The 23,614-nt window shown below is 39.5% G+C and overlaps 1 protein-coding gene across 1 annotated transcript in view; it reads left to right on the top strand.

The window, feature by feature from the left end:
* Positions 1-23,614, top strand: part of LOC127653954 (coiled-coil domain-containing protein 85A-like) — a 40,160-nt gene that overhangs the window by 4,290 nt on the left and 12,256 nt on the right. Inside the window, exons 2-3 of the mRNA XM_052140834.1 lie at positions 319-1,306; positions 21,321-21,378. Of these exons, the coding sequence (XP_051996794.1) occupies positions 319-1,306; positions 21,321-21,378 (1,046 nt within the window). The remainder of the gene's footprint in view (positions 1-318; positions 1,307-21,320; positions 21,379-23,614) is intronic.

Raw genomic sequence — 23,614 nt, 5'->3', positions numbered from 1 at the left:
GCAGAATCTATAGTCAACAACTACATTACCTATGGTACAGCTGAGAAAGATTCACCAATTAGAGAACTGCGACCAACGAAGCCCATGAAACGTGCCTCAGAGTCAGGGGCGTAGATTCCCCCCAATAATCAAATTACCCCTCCCAATATTTATACAATGATCAATGGAAACATGTAAATTCTTCACACTGTAACCCTACCAATGTTAAAGCTAAATTTCCATTATCTTTTTAATTATTTTTAAAATATTGGCTTTAAGTAATATTGAAGTATATTCACTGGCTCCTGGCTATTCTTTGTGTTTCCTATGGTGACAAAGGAAGTAAACCAGAAGTTGCAAGATGACAATCGGGAACTGCGAGACCTTTGCTGCTTCCTGGACGATGACCGGCAGAAGGGCAAGCGAGTGTCACGTGAGTGGCAGCGTTTGGGCCGTTTCAGTGCCAGTGTCATGCGTAAGGAGGTGTCACTGTACCTTCAGAAGCTGACCGAGCTAGAGCGCAGGCAAGATGAGGTGATTCGGGAGAACCAGGAGCTCAGAGAGCTTTGTGTGTTGATGGATGCGGAGAAGGGAGGCACCGGAGGAGGCCAGAGTGGGACAGGTTCTGCTGGGTGTCGGAATTCCATTGACAGCCAGAGTGGACTCCTGGTACCTGGCCTGATGCGGGACGTAGGGGATGGAAGCAGCACGTCCAGTGCAGGAAGTGGCGACAGCTCTGAGCATCCACACCATAAGCCGGCACCGTCTAGCGGAGGAACTGGGAGTAGCAGCCCGGATCTCCACAAGTCTCGTTCTGGGAAAGGAGGTGGTGGAGATCGTGGGGAGATCTCCAGCCCTGACCATCCTGTTCGACACAGAAGCACCAGCTTGGATTACCCCTTCATACTACCCCAGCCCCGCCGCCCTCGATGTGGCTCCATATCTGTGCCTGACCATCGGCTAATTAGAGGGCTGAGTCCAGAAAAATACGGCCGGTCGCTGGGCCATCAGAGCCCAGAGACTCATCCAAAGCACCATCTGGCTCCAGGGCAGGGAATGAGTCCAGAGCTCTACATCCAGAGGCACAGGGGCAGCTTAGGGAGTGGACCTGGGAGCCCAGAACCTAGGCAGTTGCTGCTAGGAGCATCCGAGCTGCACCATGACAAAAGTATGCTTGGAGGAGGTAGTCCTGAGATGCTGAGGCATCAGTTCACCATGAATCCTGAGCATGGGAAGTTTGGCAGCCCAGGTAGAGAGACGTCACCACGGAGACTGGCAGGAGATGAGCTGTCACCACACCATCGGAGCATCTACAATGGTGTGAATGGTGGGTCAGACTTTCAAAGTCTTATATTTATTAAAACATTTGTATTTTTATTACTATTTTCAGTTTTTTTTAAACCCATTTTCTCCCAATTCATTATTAGCCAATAAGTAAAATATTACACATTCGTCCTGTAGACATCCATGCAATTTCTCTTAGGTCTCTTGGGTCAGCAACCCACAGTCAGATTGCTATAAAATTTTCAGAGGTTACTCATGATTGGCTCATCCACCCTGAAACACAGCTAATTATTTCTCTAGAGACTAGACCTACCTATGCTATCACTCAAACCTGAGTGACTGGACACAGTATTATAGATTTCCCCAAACAGATAGTTTCTTAATTTTCACACACTGAGCCTAATTTATGAAACACAAGCACAGGTGATTTCTGTGCAAGCAGAACTAATTTCTGCAGAACCAACTCTTGTGTGGAATGGTTTTATAAATGATTCAAGAATTGCAATTTCGCCTCGACACTTAAATAGTTGTAAATAACTAACATGGTGTCTGCAGACGACTTCGCTAGTTTTTATTTTTTATTTTGTTTTATTTTAGTTTTTATTTCAAGATATTCCAGAGTTGTTGCTGTGTTTGTTTCCTTATCTTTGCATTGCGACCTGCATGCAGAATTGTGCTGCAAAAGTGAGGCTTCACTGTTACGTAAAACTCTGTCATTCACCCAAAATAGATTTACTTGAGTGTATATGCGTGGATGTGAGGGACAGTAATCATTATTTTAAACTGTTTGTATAAATTGGCATAGTTTATAGTGTGTGTGTGTGTGTGCTTTTCGTTTTTCCCACTGTACTCCCAGAAATGTTGAATTCGTTCAGCTGTGTTGACTTGTTGGAATGATGTAGGGCTCCATCATTTGGAACATTTGTTATCCAGTCTGTTCCATGTACATGCACGCTAAAAAACCTGTTTAAACGTAATAACATTTTAGAATGCCCCTTTCTGCAAAAACCCTGGAATAAACCGCTTTCTTAAGTGCATGTAAATGAGGTCATTGTTAAAACGATTTAACAATAGTTTTTTATTAACTAATTTGTTTAAACTTGTGCGACCGCTCGTACACATGCATGGATGTTATGTTTTGTCTTTGCTATACACAATGCAAAATTTAAATGAGTTTAAACCAACTGATCTCAGTTCAAAAGTCTCTGGGCTGTCAGTAAAGGGTTAAAATTTTGAAGTACAGAGTCATGTGACATGGCTCTGATCACAGCGGAGTTTGTCTTTGGGAGAAACGCCAACAAAACTACATCTGGTAAGAAACCTAATTGAGTTTTGACATTGAAACCTGTTTGAGTGCTGGTTTCACATTGAATGTTGGTGCAGCTATCATTATGAGGACTCTCCATAGACATAATGATTTTTATACTGTATGAACTATAGATTATATCCCCTAACCCTACCACTAAACTAACCCTCACAAAAACCTTCTACATTTTTACATTTTCAATTAAACATAATTTAGTATGTTTTTTAAGGGATTTGAATTATGGGGACACTAGAAATGTCCTCATAAACCACATTTACAGCATAATACCCTTGTAATTTCCAGTTTGTAACTGAAATAAAAGTCCTCGTAAACCATTTAATCCTGCCCAGACACACATGACAGCTGCATGTGGCTCTCTCTCTCTAGAACTGCCATGTTCCGCCGCATTTGTCCCCCTCCTCGGCCGATTAGCCCAATTGGGGGCCAGGCGTGCATAGTCACGGGCCGGTCTCACACTCCTACTCGTCACAGGTGCATTTTTTACATTTCTGAGACCAGCGCAGACAAATAGCCCACTGGATATTAAGTAATTCACTAGATAGGGAGCAAGATTTTTTCAACAATTTTATTTTAACATAGTTTGCAGTGATTGGATGATGCTGGCAATTACTTTGAAATTCGTTCGGCTCGTGTTTCATGAGTGAGGCACATTCCTACATGAACTGTCACATTTAATCTATGACAATTTATGTGTAAATAAATTTACAACAAAACAAAAATCACAAAATGTACAGAATTTACACAAAAGTCATTCTGCTCCTGGGTAGGGTTGCACCAGCTGTGCGTAAGGTCTCACCGAAGTTAGGGCATAAAGTTTAAACTAAGGTCTTAGTATCTACTAGTAGCTTTGTAACTGTAAGTAGGTTTGTAACTGAAACCTGGTTTGTAACTAGTTATAACAGTACTTAATCCAGGTAAATAAAATGGATCCAACAATCTATACTGCTCTGCTAACACTATTATACACGAGCTGAGAGGTCTGAACTCGTGACTAAGAATTACATATAAACTAACATGTAATTAAGTTTAAAAACGAATAAGTAAAAACTGATTTAAAAGTGTAAGTGACACTTCAGCATACACAGAAAAATTCCAGCCAAGATCAAGAGACTCTAGCAGGGTCTAAAAGCAATAAAGATAATCCAAGTGCTATCTTTATCATTTTTACATTGAAAGAATACACATGCATACGCATACGATACGCACACACTCACACTACTTCTCTTATGAACAATTGACAAAATCAATGTATAGGTACCAGGCAGCTGTGAATATCCCACAGTAGCAGACAACGATTTCTACTGGAGAACATGCTGAGTAGCCTATTGTGCACACTGCCCATAAAACACTCACCTCAATGTGAAAGATATGACCCACTTTGCATTCATTAGCTCCTAGAAATGCTGCCTTAAAATAAAATAACAAGAAAGATTGATAACCTGCTTTAAAGGCATCCTTTGACATGTAAGTGGTCATGTTGCTATAAAAAAATATACTGTGAGATTCAGAACTCTGCACAAAGAGCATTTGTTGAAACCAAGCTGCCAAAGCAACCTGTCGCTACTTCCTCCACATTGTGATGTCACACTGGGAAGACATTTGTATCTGACCACCTCAACAACAATAAATAATCGCTTACTTTACTTTATCACTTTTGTAGCCCTGCCCAGTAAAAGGCAAAGAGAGAGCAGTTCAGTCCTTTTATAAAAGTGGGCGATTACTGTCAATTCTTAAAGGAGAAGCAGCACCAAAACCAAGTTTTTCTGACAGAGGGTCAGAATAAATGTGGAAAATTATATTAAAAAAGAAAGTTTGTTTTTTCAAATATATGACTTTGTTTTGTGCAAAAAACTTTTCTAATATTATAAGTGAGCCTCAAGAAACATATTAAAATAAAAATGCATATAATGACCCCTTTAAATAACTCAAAATACCCACTGAGAACTTTTAAACTTAGTCCAGATGTTGGCTTGGTTTGCCTTATCTTTGCAGTAAGATTTGATTCATTAAGACTATAGTGGCACTTCCCTGCTGTCGGAATAATGTCCTTTCATTTGACAAGCTCAGAAGGAAATCAATAATAATTGTTTCTTAGGTAATTGATAACAAGATAACCGTTGTTGTCATATACTGTGGTTTTGGATTTGCATTGTCCTGCGTGTCTGTAATACTTTTTTAAACATTTGTCACTGTCACAACCTGTTGTGGTGTTGGTCCCACTGGGAAAACCACATGTTCACTGACCCATGTACAGTTCCAGACTCTCCTGTATTCACCTTCCAAATTTCAGTTCCAAAAGATACAGTTTTCATTATATGAAAGGTAATATTTGGTACGTTATATTTTGCTTTGTAAAATCACCTGTAAAGTGGTTCAAATTCAGTAGGAAATTCAACCATGTACATCCTGGCATTGCAGGAAAATATTTATAATTGTCATGTTCTCTGTTGTCTTTTGTTTTTGTGCTGTTATTTTGAAGTTTAGTTTAGTTCCTGTTTCCTGTTTGGTTTTTGTAGTCCTTTGTAGTTTCATTTTATGATTGGTTTTCCCTGATTAGTTCTCATTCCCTGATTGTTTCCCCAGGTGTTCCTTATTCCCTTGTTTGTTCCTTTTTGTATATAAGCCCTTTTAGTTTCCTTGTTTCCTTGTTAGTTCTTGCATGTGTTATGCTGTGTACTAGGTTTCCTTGTTTTTTTTCTTTGTCCTGAGTTTTCCCCTGTTTTGTTAATAAAGCTGCACATAGATCCACAACCTCTGCCTGCCTACGTCACATATAATTACATTTTTAATGAGGAAATTTTGTGCGAAATAATTTTAAAAACATAACCATATGAAAATATGAAATTGCATCCCCCCGAAATGCAAGCACTGTTAATGGAATGTGTTTATTTTTCAGTTAGTGCAATTCAGTATGATTTTTGTTTCAAAGACATTTGTCATTAATATCCTTCCATAGGGTTGTCTGTTTGTAGACAATTGTGATCGAAGGGATTGTTCACCCAAAATTGTAAATTCTCTCATAATTTACTCACCTTCGTGATATCTCAGGTGTGCATAACTTTCTTTCTTCACCAGAACACTTATGAAGAAAAATATAAAAATATCTCAGTAGGTCCTTAAAGGGTAACTAAACCCTAAACCAACTTTTTTTAGTTAATGATCTGTAAGAATGGGGCTTTATTAGTACTGGTCATTGATTCAAGTTATTTTTTTGACATTTGTGTATAAAGTGTTTTAATTCTACAATATATGGTGTAAAAACGTCTGAGTGCTGCCCTCTTCAGGTTGAACGGTGGCTATTGCAGTTGAATTTTCCTATTGGCTGTTTGCGGTACTTCGTGACATAACCGGTGACAGCTGACGTAAGCAGGTTCCAGCTCACCACGCCCTTGGTACGAGCTACCACGCCCATGGCAGTATAAAAACCATCTCGTTTCGTCAAAACCACTGTAGCGAGTCAGGAGTTGGAATTGCGAGTATTGAAAACGATCAGGATAGAGTATTTTAGCATCTATTTAGCATAGCATTTATATAGTTATTTAGATTATTTAGTGTAGTCTAGGTAGTTAATTAGCATATTTGTTAGTGTAGTATTGTTAGAAGCATAGTTAGTTAGTAGCATAGTATTGCGTCAGTTAGGATAGCTTCAAGTTAGCGTAGATTATCTGTATTTAGTACAGTGGTCAGGATGGTACGTAGCTGTAGTGTTGCTGGTTGCAACAGCACTGCTGGACTGTATAGTTTTCCAGCAGACTTGGAAATTAGGCGCCAGTGGTTGCATGTCCTTGGCCTGGAAGACCACGAGATCCCGCCTAGAGCTGTAGGAGTGTGCAAACTGCATTTTACGTGGGATTGCTTCTCCAACGCAATGGAGGTGGAAATGGGCTTCTCCCTCAGCGCTCGCGCTGAAAAGTGACACAGTGCCAAACGCTGCTCCTCCTGCATGGACTCCACCACCGCAGCGGCGTCTTGAGGTGAGTGATCATATATATTTGAATCACAATTTATGGTTAGGCTAAAGTTAATCCTCTGGGGTAGACAAACGCGCCGGCGCATTTGCTGGATTTTTTCACATAGCGGCAAAATATGAATATGCCTACAGAGCGCGAGCTATTGACATCAACTCGATAAAACTCATCAGATTCATGTACATGTCGTCTTGCGACCGTGTGAGGAATAATAATAACATAATAGTAATACTCCTGGAGAAAATTACCACTCCAGTCACTCTCCATTTTAGAGTCTGACAGCAGCTGTCAATTAATCCGTCACTACGGGTCTCAGGTGCACGCTCCCCCGCTCAGCCCAGCCCTCGTTTCGTCCCCTCTATCCCCGCTGGTGTCTGCCCACTTTTCCAGCATTTTTCAAATATTGCTAGTGGGTGGAGTCAGACTCTGAGCAGGGGTTTAGTTACCCTTTAAAATGCAAGTAAATGGCATTTCTCTTTTGAAGGTCAAAAAAATTACAGACAGTCAGCATAAACTGCATCCATACGACACCAGTTGTTAAATTAATGTCTTCTAAAGCAACACAATTGCTTTTGGTGTGAAAAGATAAATATCACCGTGTAACAAATTGTTTATTTTTTTGGGTTCCTGGGTAGTAAGTGTTATTTCCTAATTGCTTATGCCTCAAAAGTATGGAAAATGGCTATTATTCCCTCAAACTTTGCTTTTGTGACCAGGACAGTAATATATTGAAATTGACCTATTTTCCAGAACATTCAAGATAGAGTCAGTCCTGAGTAAACTTGGAGTAACTTCTAGATCTTTCCAGTGATATAAATAGTAGTATAAATACAGGGGCCTTAAGCCCACCTGTTCAGTTTAGTTCCAGCTGCCTAAGTGGATACATATCTGCATTTTTCTGAGATGGCAAGAGGCTGCAAGCATCCGGCAGATGCATTTTGCTATGTCTGCGGCCAATTTATCAAGACAAAAGCAAAAAAGTACTCGTGTGTGAGGCCTACAAGGCATATTTCGGCATGCCTTTTGGGGAACAAAACAAACCCCGGGCAGATGGAAAATTGTTGATTGGAATTTTATGTTATAAAATTTTTAGTTTTACATAAGTATATATAACTTAATAATTTTGTTATAAGTTTTTAATTTTATTGAAATGTTATTGAAGAAATAAATCATATATGAAAAATATTGCGAGAATGTCTTACACATTAGTCGTGTTAAATAAAGGAATTTTTTTAGGATGGTACAGAGGGGAAAAGAGAGCCATAAGGTTTTCTATCCCAGTAATTTTGCGGGAACCCACTGACCACTCAAGCAACTGCTACTTCTGCATGGTGAACCCTTCCAAACATCGGACTGGCAAGAATGCACCTGCTATCACATATCCGGACCTCCCTTCATCCATCACCCCGGTGCCACACTGTCATGAGCTACCTGAACCCACTCCACGGAGAAAGAGCAGCCATCTTTAGAAGAGAGCAGCAAGTCAGAGAGCGAGGAAGACGTTTTAGATCCAGATGACAATTTCAGAGGTGGAGCTGAGGAGAGAAACACATACTACCCCAACCAACAAGACCTCAATGGTTTGATTAGAGATCTTGGTCTCACCAAGTGCAATGCTGAGCTTTTGGTGTCTAGGCTCAAGCAGTGGAACTTGTTGGATGAAAGAGTGCAAGTCGCAGATCAGAGGAAGCATCACCAACCTTTTTCCAGCTTCTTCACCCATCAAGATGGGCTCTGCTTCTGCCACAATGTGACCAGTCTGTTCGAGGCAATCAGAATCACCTTTTGACAGGGTGAGGGCGGGGCCGGGTTGTGATACTGCACACCTGGTCCCTTATCAGGCTAATTAAGCCTCCGAGAGGGATAAAGGTCGACTGAGGACAGTGGTGCGGGAGAGAGAATGTTTACGGGCAGCCGAACCGTCGTGTGTTGATGTTTGTGTCTTTTCTCGGGATATTGGAGTTAAAGGGATCTGCCAATAACTCTTTGTTAAGTCCAGTGTCAAATAAAATTGAGCGCCCAACCCATCGAGTAATGCGCCATCGCTCTTCAGTACCAGAACTACCGGGCTAGCCCAATCACTGTGCGACTCTTGTATTACGCCCATTTCCAGTATTGCCTCCAATTCTTCCTGAAAAATATTTTTCTTGTGTTCAGGAAGACGATAGGGGTGGCTACGAACCACCACCCCCGGGGTGGTCTCGATATGGTGCTCTATGAGGTTCAAGCGACCGGGTAGGGGTGAAAACACATCTGCAAATTCTGCTACAACCTGGCAATATCTGTAAGCTGCGACAGCGAGAGGAGGTCTCCGCAAGGGACCGGGGTGAATGAACTTGATTTGGGAAATACCTCCGGCCCGAGCTCCGCCCTCTCCGGAACTACCGTTGCCAAGGCTACAGGTACCGCCTCCCTCCATAGTTTGAGGATGTTGAGGTGGTAGATTTGACGTGCCCCTCTCCTATCCGTTCACCTAACCTCATAATCGAGATCTCAGACTTGTTGTGTGACCTCGAAGGGTCCTTGCCACTCTCTCTCCCACTGAGCTGTGGCGTGGCTCTTAAGTCTCCCTCCGCCATCACTATAATGAGAGACAGGTGTTAAAGATCATTGTGAACCAGGTGACGATCCTTACCACTCTCTCTCCTCCGCAGACCGACACATGACCACGCCCCCCCATGCCACACACCTGTTACCAGAATATGTGGTGTCTCTGACAACTTTGACAGCTCATCCGGGAGCCTCAAAGCCGGGCTGCTCCATAATGGTAACAAGTACCCGTCTCTTCCCCTGGCTCACTCGGTGCTCCTCAATGAGAATTACAACAGCATCAAGACTTTACTGGACGCCTTGAAGTATGATGTGTACATTTAGTGGCTGATTTGTGAAAATGAATTTCAGTATAAACGTAAATCTTGAAAAACCACTCACTTCTAAATCTTTTGTTATCATTTTTGGATTACTTTAGTATAAATACATGTTCATTTGGATTCATATGTTGTTTTTCTGACTTTATGTGAACGAAAAGACACAAATTCGCCCGTTTTCTCATTGGAAATAGGTCAATTTCAAAATGTCACTGTCCTGGTCACAAAATCAAAGTTTGTGGGGAATAGTAGCCATTTTCTATACTTTTGAGGCATAAGCAATTAGGAAATAACACTTACTACCCAGGAACAAAAATTGTGTTACATAGTAGTTTTTTAAACTCTAAATCATGTTTCCGGTCGAAAGGGGTACACACGTGTGACGTAATCACATTGGCATTTGAAAAACACGAGAACTGACACATGTCTGTCACAGCTGTAAGAGCAGTGCTGTTTACAAGTGAGATGGAGGAACACTGTAGGTTGACTTTGGTTTAGATTTGTTATTATCTGTTTCTTTACACACAGTGGTGCGTTTGTGGGCTTATCCTGGATGTCTCACTGAGTGGAGAACGTGAGATTACCTTGGTATCCATGGCAACGTGAATATGTCACGCAAGAGCCCGCTTGGACTTCACCCTCTTCTGAAGCATTTTATTATAATTAAAAAGTACTTAAATATTGATCTTTTTCACACCAAAAGCGATCGTATCACTTTAGAAGACATTCATTGAACAGCTGGTGTTGTATGGATGACGTTTATGCTGACTGTCTGTGAAAATTCACTTGCATTTTAAGGATCTACTGAGCTAAGAAATGTTTATATTTTTCTTCAAATCTGTTCTGCTGAGGAAAGAAAGTGAGTAAATAATGAGAGAATTAGCATTTTTGGGTGAACTATCCCTTTAATATACTTACTGTATCCAAACTCATGTCTTGAAAGAAATTGCATTGTGTAGCAGTATGTGCAGTCGCTATAAATTATCAATGTAGTATTTGTTATGGGAATTAAACTTGTGCATAGATGTAGTGATGTACTGCAGTCGAACTGAAGTTCTTGATAATCTTATAAGAGGTTTTCAGAGAAATATAATTTTTCTGCTTCCTTAGCATGTGACCCTTATTTAAAAAGCTAAATCTCATGTTATAAAAATCACAGTGGGTTTAGTCAACAAAGTTCAGATAAATGAGCATCTAAATAATGCTGTCTTGGTACGATCCCTTTATTTCCTTTGCAGAAAACACAAATGAAAACAAACACCTCTTGACCTCCCCAAAACTAATCTCTATGCTGTATTTGGTTGCTAGATTTTTTTTTTCTTTTCAGGTTAAGATGCAGTGCGGCTTTATTTAGTCTCTATATGGGAATCACATTGTATAGTAGCTAAAGCTGTCTGCTCATGCTGGAAATTTGGTTGATGGTTTTGGATTTTACATGAAAGCTGTTTTTATACTGGGAGAATGAGGCTATACAGGGCTGACAACATCTGGAAAACGAATGTCCACATCGTAGAATTTATAATGAGTGCATTGTAATGTAGCAGGGCTCAACATTACAGATTTTGATTCTAATTTGTTTTGTGTGAACTGCTCCTTTAAATGCGTTGTGAAACTCTTAAAACTCAGGAGCATGTGAGATTTCTCTCTCAGCTATTTTCACTTCAGTTTAAACTGTGGCAAATCCGAGACCTTCCTAATACCACAGATAAGAGTGAGGCTTTTAAAGCGGAGACAAAAAGGCCATTACACAACTCATGAAATAAAAGCCATTTCCTGATAATAGGGAAGTCGGACCTCTTCAATCTCAAACTCTTCTGCCCCCGGGGAAGCTGGTGGTTTAGGGAGACCTGTATCTCATTTTCTGTGTGTGTGTGTCTCTGTAAATGTTGTTTTGTGTGCTCTCTTAGGTGACCTTTGGAGATACCCCCCTCTGACTTGCGCTCTAAATTTAGTCCTGAAGTGGCCGGCATTCTCATTGTTGCTGTTTACTTCCTCACATACAGCAATTTCCTTTCCCCCACTTCCTCTAAAAAAAATAAAGTGTCAAGCTCACACTAAATAGTGTGAGTGAATGATCAATCACTTACTCAATCAATCCTAATTAGTGACACTGGACAGGTGTTAATACACTGTTATAGAAAGAAAGTTGTATTTTATTGCTTTAAATATTATATATATATATATATATATATATATATATATATATATATATATATATATATATTTTTTTTTTTTTACTTTTTATTGTTTATTTTACTTTATGAGATGAGATGGGCTTTAACCACCTAACCATCACTTTTGAGTTATTCTCAAAAGAAAAAGGCTGACATAATGAGGTGAACAAAAAATAAAACACAAATAAAGTCAACCCTAGCAGCGCTAAATAGATGAAAAGGTTTAAATTTGAGCAGTGGCATGATATGTAGATAAACAAATACAGGATCTGGCAAGTGAGAAAATATGGAATAATTATTGCCCTGTGTACTATATTTGAATATTTTTGTTTCCCTGGGAAAGAATATTACAATGAGCTCTAAGTCAGGGTTCCCCTAATGATGGGCTCAATTGCAGGCTGTTGAGTCATTGCATTATGAAAGGAAGGTGAGTTTCTATGAAGAACTCTGCTTTGCTGCTCTGTCCCTTATATGTGTTGCTTAAAAAGAGGACAATGTCATGGTTTTACTCTTTAAAGTTCCCCCAAATTGGTATATTCTGCCATCAAACCTGTATGACATTCTTTCTTATGAGGAAAACCAAAGGGGGAAAAAATTCTCAGTCTGACTTTTCAATACCTTTTAAGTTAAACGTGACTTTAGAGCATTGAAAAGGACCCAAAAGGATCATGGAAGCGTCATATTCCAATTAATTTGAAGATATAATATTTTATAATTTATATGAGACATTTTTATTATTGTACAATGAAAAACCTTGACTTCCACATTTGCGCATTCATGAGTGAATGAGAGAAGCTCGTTCACAAAGCTTCTGCTTAAACCTCATGAAAGCATAAACAGTTCTTGCATGAACAATGCAAGTTTCTGCACAAACACATAAACTAGCTTCTCTCAAGGGTTGTTTCTCACCAAAGCCTGTTGTGTGCGTAGTAGTTGTAGTGAGAAAGCTTACATCACAAGGATGTTTACTGATGCCAGTCTATTTATAATTTTATTTATTATAAATATTTTTTTCTGCATAATTCATTGGAGAGCAACTAGATTCCCTCCTCCATCGTCCCAGAGCTTAAGCATTGCTTTGATCTCTGAAAATATAGGGCATTCTCCTGTAATCCCTGTTTTACATTAATGGAAACATGTAATTTGTTCTGTGTGAGTTGAACTGTAGATGCATTTGTGTCTGTTAGAGAAAGAAAGAGACAGAGATGTTCATCCTTACAGAACATTTCAACATGAATTAATACAAGATCACAGATCTCTGCCTTCGCACTGACTCTCTCAGGATGGACTACAACAGGCATGTGACAGATCTAAGAAATTTGTCTCCCCACATGAACAAGAGCTTTCAGCGCAGATTGATGGCTATAGGCTACCAAGCTAATAGCTACATGAGGTCTTAAAAGCCTATACAATGCAATTTCAATATTCAAGCTCAAGAGCAAAATGCATACTTAGGATATTACTGAACTGTGAAGTGAAGTGGCTGGTTTACTCGTCTCTTCAGATGCTTAGTATAATAATTTTTAAAGGTTTCATGTCAAATCTTCCTTGATAATTTGAGAAAAAAAAAATAATAATTTCAATTCATTTCATTGTACTGTGAAAACATTCTGTATCTTTCAGAACTTAAAACTTAGAACTTAAAAAAAGACAATTTATTTAAACTAAGCTGCAAAAACAACTCATATATTGTCAGATATGCACTTTCATTGTTTAAATTGCGATTTTAGGTGGGGAACTCTAAGTCAGGTGCCCTTGAAACTATAAACATTTTGTCCCAGGCCTCATGAATGCAAGTGACTGTCCTGCTAATCCTAAACTGATTTCATGAAAATAACTTAACTGTGGTGACATTTTTGCAAAATTATATTACCTGCCGGTTTACACGTATCGCAGCAGTTCCAAGTTGAAATGTCCACTGAGTGGCTCTAAAAGTGAGTTAAATTTCCTCTCAAACAGATGAGGTTTTTAAGCTTAATGCAATCAACAAAACCTACCTACCTACCTAAACCCTAAACCTTAAATCTGAATTATGTATTTTCTGTGCCATCAAAAGGAATTTAAAAAATAGACAAAGTCCCGCCTCCAACTCATAACACTGTTTGAGTAATGTTGTTGGGGCACTCTAAACAAACACAGACATTTTCAAAGTGCCATAGAGAAAGAATACATACAGTTTTTGAGAAAATTAACCTATGAATGGTTTACTTTTAGTTGACTCTGCATTTTAAGCTGGGATAGAAGAAAATATTTTAGCACAGAAAAAGTTACATACTTCAGATTTAAACTAAAACCTAACCGACAGTGTCATATAAGCAAATGTGAGATGAAAAACGCAATTGACCCGTCGCTAAGCCCCCCCTTAAATATGCTTCTGACCAATCCTGCCACCATTACTCTGACATGTGTTAGCTATTTTCCAATGAGAGTCTATGGATATAATGTGTGTTTGAGTACTTTTAAGTGTGATTTTATCAAAATAATCATAAAAAAATGTAAAACACGTTGTTGCCGGGTCTTTTATAATATTGACACGAGTTAACCTGAGAGGATACATGCAGGGTTTTTCTTTCTTTTCTTAAAATTATTTTTAAATAAATCCAGAGAAGAGCATGTTATGGATTAAACTGTGTTAGCTCTCATTCCCAAATAAACATATAATATCTCCAACGACACCTACCTTTGCTCCAAGGTAAATTAAAGCTAAAAACTGAATGTTAATTCATTTATGTTTTGAACAAAATCATAGTTAAATTGATAGTAAATAAACAGTTCACAACATTAAAATGAGTGTGTCATGAGATGTTATAAACAGCTCTATTCACTTACGCTGTTATTAGACGTGTAATCGCTATTTAATGAAGATTTTCTCTTTTCAAGTGACTGTAATAATCGCTTACCTTGATTATAATTCAGTCTCCACAGTTTTTAATAAAATGACTGTGTAATTTAACAATTTATTTTACACAAAACCTCACATAAATTTGTGTTACATTGTCACTCTTCATACCAGCCCACGTTAAAATATTATCCATCTCTTTTACGAGAATATTTAGCCAAAAAACGCATCGTTCTCGGCTGTCTCCTATTCATTCCAATGGGGACTTCTGCAGAGCTTGTAAGAGCAAGCAACCGTAAATAAGGGGCGCAGATCTTAGCGAAGGGTGAATTGCTGAAGCAATCATGTCATTTTGTGGTGCTTCTGTGACACTTTTGGCTCAAGTGTCATCTCTCGTGCTCTTCAGGACTTGTATCCTGGTTTTGCATCACAAGTGCTATGCTCTGTCAGTTGAGCAACATTGCAGTTTGATTGTATTTGAACAGGGTAGTAAATGTTGTTGAATATGCATGAGTCATGCACTATAGTAAAAGTGTTTGGATGTCATAAGATAGCATTAGGTGAGGTACAGGGTGAAAAGTATGTATTTATGAACTGATAATCTGTTGTCGGTCACATGATTTGTCTGAAATTGAATAAAAGTAATTGTTGTTGTAGCATCTCTAGAGTTAATTTCACCCGGAAACTGCCGCGATACTTACAATGAGCCATGTAAAAATAATTTGGCAAAAATTTAGGAATATTAACATTATTCGATTAGACAAGGCTTGTTAATCCATGTGGACTCATGTCTCTGTCTTGTTTGAATAATATTGGGAATCCTTGTTTTTGAATTTGTTTCATCACCAAATATTGATCGGATGCTTATCCTTAATCATCCTTTGAGCATTTGAGGAGATGACACTTAAACCTTTTTTGTTGCTTTTATTATCTGCTGTTTCAAATCACTCTCTTATTCCCGAATTGTTTCATGTTTAATCTGCGTTCACATTGTGAAAGGCAGATAAACATGCTAGCATGTCTGTTAAAGCCTTCTAAAATGTTTCTTAGAAGTCAACTAACTGCATGAATCTTTAATGGCTGACTGTGTGTACGCCTGCAGCAAATGTGATAACGAGATGAATCAAGATGAAAAAACAGAAGCAGGATGCTGGATCAGTGAATGAAATGTCCAGCACCATTGAAGCAGCCTTAATGGACGAAAGCCATTAACGTGTCATCACTCTTATCTGAATGAATATCCAATGACTTGAACGTGACTTGAAAGTGCTGGAAAGCTGGCTAACCTCCGATTAGTCTACCAATGAAAGGTGCTCGCATACATGTTGCCTGATACGTTTTTTCCTAGTTGAAACATTCTATGGATGAATTTACAAGACTGAAATTGTGCCCACTGATAGTTAATGTGCACACTTTGTTTTAGCATTTTATAAACTAAAGGGATTGTGCCAATTAGGAATCCAAAATTAGATAACAGCACAAACATGGCCAAAAAACAGCTAAAAGCAGCAGACTAACGATAGCTGTCCAGACTGATCTCACAGTGAAATCAGAAACAGTAGGTTGACTTTTCTTTAGCTAAAATCGGTCTGTTTCCGAAATCCGAAACACTGCCCCCAGTGGCCAAAGCGGTAAGTTTTGTTGGGTGTATGTGCATGTGTGAGTTCTATTTTCTGGGTGAAGTGTCCATGGAGGGGTGCCAAAAGTGAGATGTGAAGCAAGTTGTTTTCAGCCATACAGGCTTTAATACAGTGACGAGGAATGCATATTTTATAAACTGTACCCCCAACCCAAACACCAAGCCTAAACTTAAAATCAGTGGAGTAAAAATGTAATGTTAGAAGGAAAATTGCATCCAATGAATTGCACTCATCACTGATAATACAAACACGATTTCTTTCTGGTTTCAAAGTGGGATCTCCTACACTTCTGACACAACATGCTTCCAGTTGCACCACAGAGGAAGGTAAACATGCTGGAGCCGATGCAAATATTTTTGATAGGAGATGGTATTTGCCGGTGAGTCTGCATAATGTGGCTGATCCTAGGCTACCAGAACTCTCGGAAACAGCATGCCTACATTCCATGTTTTCATGTTAAGCTGTCATACACTGACCTTGTCTTCATCATTTGATCATCTTTTGATGAATGACTGCTGCCATGATCAATAAAAATTTACATAATTTGTCTTTTAATTTCTCGTGCGACCCCCATGTCCACATGTGTGGATGTTGTATTTTGGATTCGGTATATGCAAGGCATAATATAAATGAATTAAAACTGACTTAACACTGTTCACAGCCTGGCTACCACCCCCCCCACACACACATTTCTGGAGTGAAAGTCGACCACAACCATTTGTCTGTGATCACCTCGAATTAAAAGGGCTGAAGAGCCAGATACCAGGGTGATCCACGCCTTAGCATCCTTCATGCATTGGAGCCACTGCAGACGAGAATGATCAGAACAGAGGGTGAAGGCCCACATCAGCAAGTAGTAGCATAGGGTAAGAACAGCCCACTTAATCGCAAGACACTCCTTCTTGACGGTACTATACTTTGTCTCCCTGAAGGAGAGCTTACGACTAATAAATAGCATTGGCCATGCCTCCCCCCCCACGAGAGCACCACAACCAGCCCCCTGCCAGATGCATCAGTCTGCAAAATATAGGGGAGAGAGAAGTCAGGAGCATGTAAAAGTGGCCCCCAACAAAGTGCGGACTTTACCTTAAGGAAAGCCTGTTGGCACGACTCTGTCCACTGGACCGGATCGGGAGCCCCCTTTTTAGTAAGGTCAGTCATCTGGTAGTAGCCAGCCTACCCCAAAAACTGCCTTACCTCCTATTTGGTCTTGGGTGCCGGGCAGGCTGCGATCGCTGCAGTTTTATTAACCTGTGCCCATGACCAAAATGGAACTCCAGATACCTAACTTCCGCCCGCCCAATTATGCACTTCTTAGGGTTGACCATAAATCCTGCCTGTCACAGCGCTCTCTGGACAGCCCTCAGATGTTGCATATGCCACTGCCAGTCATTACTATAAATAATAATATCATCTAGATATGTGGTGGCATATTCCATGTGCGCTTTGAGGGTCTTTTCCATAAGGCACTGAAACGTGGCCGGGGCTCCGAACAAACCGGACGGAAGTGTCACGAATTGGTGTAATCCGAACGGTGTGGAAAAAGCTGTTTTTTTTAGCCACGCCCAATAGATCAAGTAACTCATCAATTTGTGACATTGGATAAGCAGCAAATTTGGACACCACGTTTACTTTCCGATAGTCAACACAGAACCGGAACGAGCCGTCACTCTTCGGTACCAAAATTACAGGACTGGCCCAATCGCTGTGAGACTCATTTCAAGCATTGCCTCTAATTCTTCCTGGACAATCTTTTTCTTGTGTTCAGGAAGGCAATGGGGCAGCTACGAACCACTACACCGGGGTGGTCTCAATATAGTGCTCTATGAGATTCATGCGACTGGGAAGGGGTAAAAACACATCCGTGAATTCCTCTTGCAACCTGGCAATGTCTGTAAGCCAACAGTGAGAGGTGGTCTCTGCAAGGGACCGGGATGAACAAACTTAGTTTGGAAGTCATCTCCTTCCCGAGCTCCGCCTTATCCAGAACTACTGTCGCCAAGGCTACAGGCACTGCCTCCCTCCATGGTTTGAAGGTTGACAAAAGGTTTAGAGAGAGCAGAGAGAGGAGGAGGAAAATAAAGAAAAACTGGATCGCTGCCTCCTAGGAATGCTGCCATGTACATGCTTTACAATGTGTCCCATTCACCCATTCACACACACAATCATACTCATATTCACACACCAATGGTGGCAGAGCTACCATGCAAGGCGCTAGGCTGCAATTGGGAGCAACTTGGGGGTTCAGTGTCTTGCCCAAGGACATTTTGGCATGTGGAGTCATGTGGGTCAAACCGCCAACCCTGTGATTAGCGGCCAACCCGCTAATCGATCTGAGCAACCCCACAAACGGGTGGCCGTGCTACCTGAAACTCAGCAACCGAAAGAGCTGATGGCTTTGTTCGGAGATACAACCAACCCGTTGCCGAATGGCCTTCTTTAGATGCTGATAATTGAGCAGACAGGCGGGGGGAAGTTGTTGTGCCACCAGCTGCGCCTCCCCAGAGAGTAAGGGCTGCCCACTGGTCAGGAGACCATTTCTATACATTTACATTTATGCATTTGTTAGACAATTTATCCAAAGCGACTTACAGAGCCCTTATTACAGCGACAATCCCTCCAGAGCAACCTGGAGTTAAGTGCCTTGCTCAAGGACACAATGGTGGTGGCAGTGGGGATCAAACCAACAACCTTCTGCTTAACAGTTTAGAGCTTTAGCCCACTACACCACCACCACTCCACAAGAGTGCCAAATCTTCTCTGCCGTCTTCTCAAAGAGGTCCAGAAAGGCCTCCGTTAGGGCCACGGGTGGGGTGGGTTCCGGGGAGGTTGCAGCGCCAGCCCCCTCTTTGGTGATCAGGCTCCGGAGCACCTGCAGGTCCTCCACTTGTGCCTGGAGCAGGACTTGGAAACGTTGTCCATGAGGGCCTGGTGTTTTGTCTGCTGGATGCTGAGGAGGGTTTTGAAGACTCCATAATTGCGTACTCCTCCAATCCCGGGTTTCGGCACCACTGTGAAAGCTCTTGATTCATGGGGAATGGAGGAACCAGGAGATAGCGAACAGTTAAGGTCAGCCTCTTTATTTTTATACGGGGTCACACTGACACGGCTTATAGCCAACTCAAAAAGGGGGCAATAATGTAGCTCTGCTTGCAGCTCGTCCCTGTTGCACTCTCCTCGCTCTGGTGACCTGGCATGCCTTTTCAGGTCTCCCTCCACCATCACTATAATCAGAGACAGATGTTAGAGTAATCATAACCCAGGTGAAGATGCTTAACACTCTCCCTCTCCCTCAGACTGACACATAACCATGCCCCCATGTGGAAATTCCCTCAAAAGTTGAAAAAAAAAACATATTTATTTTGAATACACACATCTGTGGGTCAATTTGCTATATTTTAATATAAACTGTGTTATTGTTTTACTGTTTTAATCACTGTACAATATGGTTCTGTTTTTTTGACATTAGTAAAGGCATTCATTTATATTTACTGTGCTTCTTCACATTGAGAATAAATGCATTCATGCAAAAGCTGAAAAATGTTGCTTTTAGAGGCTTTATATGGAGTTAAGATGAAAATAAGATGCATTTCTATCTGTTCTGAGACCAGTGCAGACAGACAGCACACTGGAGGTTTAGTCATTCACTAAATAGGGAGCAAGGGATCATCCTATAACTTTCTCTGCAGCTAAGTGCATTCACTCCTAAACTTTGACCAAAAGTTCAGTTTCAGGTTGCAGATGATGTTTGGACCACTCAACATGTTTGGCAGACAAGGGACAATAATAATCAGAACATGAATTCAGAATTTTTAACATGAATAACCTACACTGCTGGACACATCATAAACTATTTGATGAAAAAAAAAAAAAAAAAAAAATATATATATATATATATATATATATATATATATATATATCAGACTTTCTATTGCTTGGTATTACTTAAAATTTCACAACTTAGTCCCCTTAGTCATCAATTTTTAGGATAACCATTTGCTATAGAAAAATTATAATTAGTTTTTTTTTTTTTTTGCTTGGTGCTACTAGTTACAAATAAAAAAGGGAAATGGAAAATGCACACAGCAGTTACATGGTTGTCTCAACAGGTTAAACAAAACTATGCTAATATAAAATAATCTTAATTTCGGCAGGCAAGTTGCACAGACCGTTGTAAAAATGTGCCTCTACTGTATATCAAGACTACTTTACAAAGACTTACATATAAAGAATGACAATATTTAAAAAATATAATATTACAAAAACTTGCAAAAAAAGCAATGTTCCCATCCCTGTGTTGAAGAGAACAAAATTGTCACTTCCGGGGAAATTGGCACTAAAAGGACGTTGTAGTCACTGGGGAAACCACTGTGGCTTTTTTGTTCAGTGTAATAAAGTACTTGCTGTTTTGGTGTTTCCATCTAGCATTTTGTTGTTGTTGTTGCACTAACCAAATATTGCATAAAAAATGGAATGGAAATGATGGAAACCCAGCTAATGACTTCATTTAAGTACACTTGGCTCAGCACTATATCTATATAGCACAGATAGCACCTGGTTTAACTGGATTCCAGGTGGTTAGTGAAAAAGATGCTGAAATCTTGTGTGTAAATGTGGTGCAACTGTTTATGAAATTTTCCTGTGAGAATGTACATGCAACACTGTGAAATAGCATCTAAGCTCTTCCTCTGACAGATTACACCCTTCAGTTTCTCTGGGAAGGACTGTCACCATGTGTGCCTGTCTGTGTGTGTATCTGGTTTGATGGGATCGTATATGGGAAAAGCAGACAGGTTCACAGTTGGTTAGTGTAGGCAGGCACGCAGGAGAAAATGTTGGCGCCAGGCTCAGTAAAGCAGGTAAATAGGAAGATCTGCCTTTTGGTCTCCTGAGTGCTACTAAATCTTATGACATTTAAAAAGAGAAATAACTGCCCAAGCACTGTGATGCAGGGGAATAAATTATGTCTGGAGCCAGTGCTTCCTGTAAACCACTACTGTAACACTTCCTGTAAAAGTCAACATGAAACATTGTCCGTAACCTATTTTGCTTTTGTAATGTGACACATTTCCAAGTGAAATCAGCAAGCAGGGCTGTAATACCTGGAGCAAGCTATTCTTAAATTATGCACAATATAAACAAAAACATGCTTAAAGAAAGTGAAATTAGCTGTTATTATAATGAACCACAATATTGGCAGACTATTCTCTGTTTCACAAACATTCTCCATTTTTCTTCACAGCTTTGATATCAGCAGGCTGCTGCAGCAACAACTGCAGGAATGTGAAGATCTGGGACAGGTGAGTTCTGCCCTATTATTTTCTGCATACTCTCTGCAAATTCGCCACTGATTATTTTCATATGGAAATTAGCTTTGCGGTAAACTTGTGGCAAATAGTCTATTTCTGCCAAAGGTACGTTGCAGCTTCACTACTACCAGTGAATAGTTGCAAACTTCTCGCACACATTTACGGAAAATCACAAGCTCACTTGCATGTGAAAATAATGAGTGCCAATTTTGTGGCTAGTTTGCCAGAAGTATAGATTTTTTTTGTGAAGGAATACAAAACCCAGAATGCATCGCAATGAGCACAGTGAAGTATATTTTTTGCAGTACTGAAAAGTTTCAATGGAAAAATTGTTTCATCTTAATTCATTATCCAACATTTTGTGTGCTATGATTTTATATTTTTTTTATTTTTTGTACTTGGAGTATCAAATTGTTAGTTTAGCAACGTGCTAACATCAAAATCTATTGAAACCAACTATAACTGTCATGCTGTGTTCTATTCAACTTGGAAAGCCATACTTTCCAACATCCTACTTAGAATATAAAATAAAACTGAACACGAATTAAAGCCAGATTTGAAACTTGTAAACTTCAGAAATCCACAGCTCTGATTTAGCCAAACGGGACATCACGCATCACGTGAACAATGTAACACCCTGGGAGAGGATAAAGAACACATACATAATGACAAATATGAACTTTCAAGCAAACATAATACATCAATAAGTGAAATTAATTGCCAGAAGACTACTTTGTTGACTGTCAAACACCTTAGCTAACAGCACCATTGCCTTTTGTTTAATTACACGTCATCCACCAATGGAACGTCTTACATGGTTGGAGATCTCAAGGACACTGCAAAATATTTTTCTCTTAATCAGAATTTTTTGTCTTGTTTCCAGTAAAAATAGCAAAACTACACTGTAAAAAATTAAGCCAGTACAACAAAAAAATCTTAGTACCAATTTCCCCTAGCTTTTTCTTGTTTACTCAACTTTTGTTGACTTAAATGAAGTTGTCAGTGACACAAAAAATATTTCGTTGAGTTAACTTAAGATTGTTAGTTTTCTGAGGAGGTGCAACTATTCTATAACAAACCTTTTTAAGTTGTGCCAATACAAAAAATTTTGTCTGTAGAACTCAAATGTCTGAAGTCGAGTGAACAAAAAAAAAATGCTATTGTAAATTGGTACCAAGTAATAATATGTTATGACTGGAAACTAAAATACCATTGCCCAAGTCATATATATATATATATATATATATATATATATATATATATATAGAGAGAGAGAGAGAGAGAGAGAGAGAGAGAGAGAGAGAGAGAGAGAGAGAGAGATGCACCGATTGCAATTTTCTTGGCCGATTCTGATTTATTTTTTACAAGTGTGACTTGCCAATACCGATTTTTTTCCGATTCCGATTTTCTTTCTAAGAACTATTATTGACCACGTATACAAACAAAATCTACCTTCCTTCAATGCAAAATTTTATTTTCATAATAAAATAAATTATTAAGCATTACAATTTCCCCCAAACTGCACTGAGTTACAGGTTCTTCTCTCACTTAAACCACTCTCAAAATAAAGTGCTCTGTGACTGGAAAGAGGTAAAAATAACAATTAACTGCAAATGAATTGCTTTATATTACAAAACAGATGTAATTTTCCACTATTTTTATAAATGGACCTTTCTCTCTTTATTGCTCATCTAACAAAACAATTCCAAAAATGACAAGCCTATGAACAAAACTGAAATGTCCAATATGCTCAACATTGACATTAAGCTTACGTTAGATGTCCAAATATCAGTTGTAAAACTGATTATTGCTTGTAACCATACCTGTCAACACTCCCGGTTATCCCAGGAGTCTCTCGTATTTCACACCCATCTCCCGCCCTCCCTCCTGTTTTGTTATTTGTCCCGGGAAACTCCCGTAATTTGTATGGCCTAAACCACGTTATATGAATAATCACATCAATATATTATTCCAAGGTTGTCCAGTTGCCAGATCTTGTATGAAACGCATCCTACTCACACAATCGACACATCATACACATTTCTAATAATTTGTGACCTCAACCTGGCAACCAAAACCCAGCTGCTCTGTTGATATCTGCGCATGTAGTAGACGTGGGAAGTTGAATCAAGCATCACTGGTAGATGGGAGGAGAAGACTCAGGTGGTGCTCCGTCGAAAAAAAAAAAAAAAATATATATATATATATATATATATATATATATATA

Source organism: Xyrauchen texanus, chromosome 13, assembly GCF_025860055.1.
Source record: "Xyrauchen texanus isolate HMW12.3.18 chromosome 13, RBS_HiC_50CHRs, whole genome shotgun sequence".
NCBI classification, from domain to species: domain Eukaryota; kingdom Metazoa; phylum Chordata; class Actinopteri; order Cypriniformes; family Catostomidae; genus Xyrauchen; species Xyrauchen texanus.
Note: the sequence above shows the minus strand (reverse complement) of the source record. Positions and strands in the feature narration are given on the sequence as shown.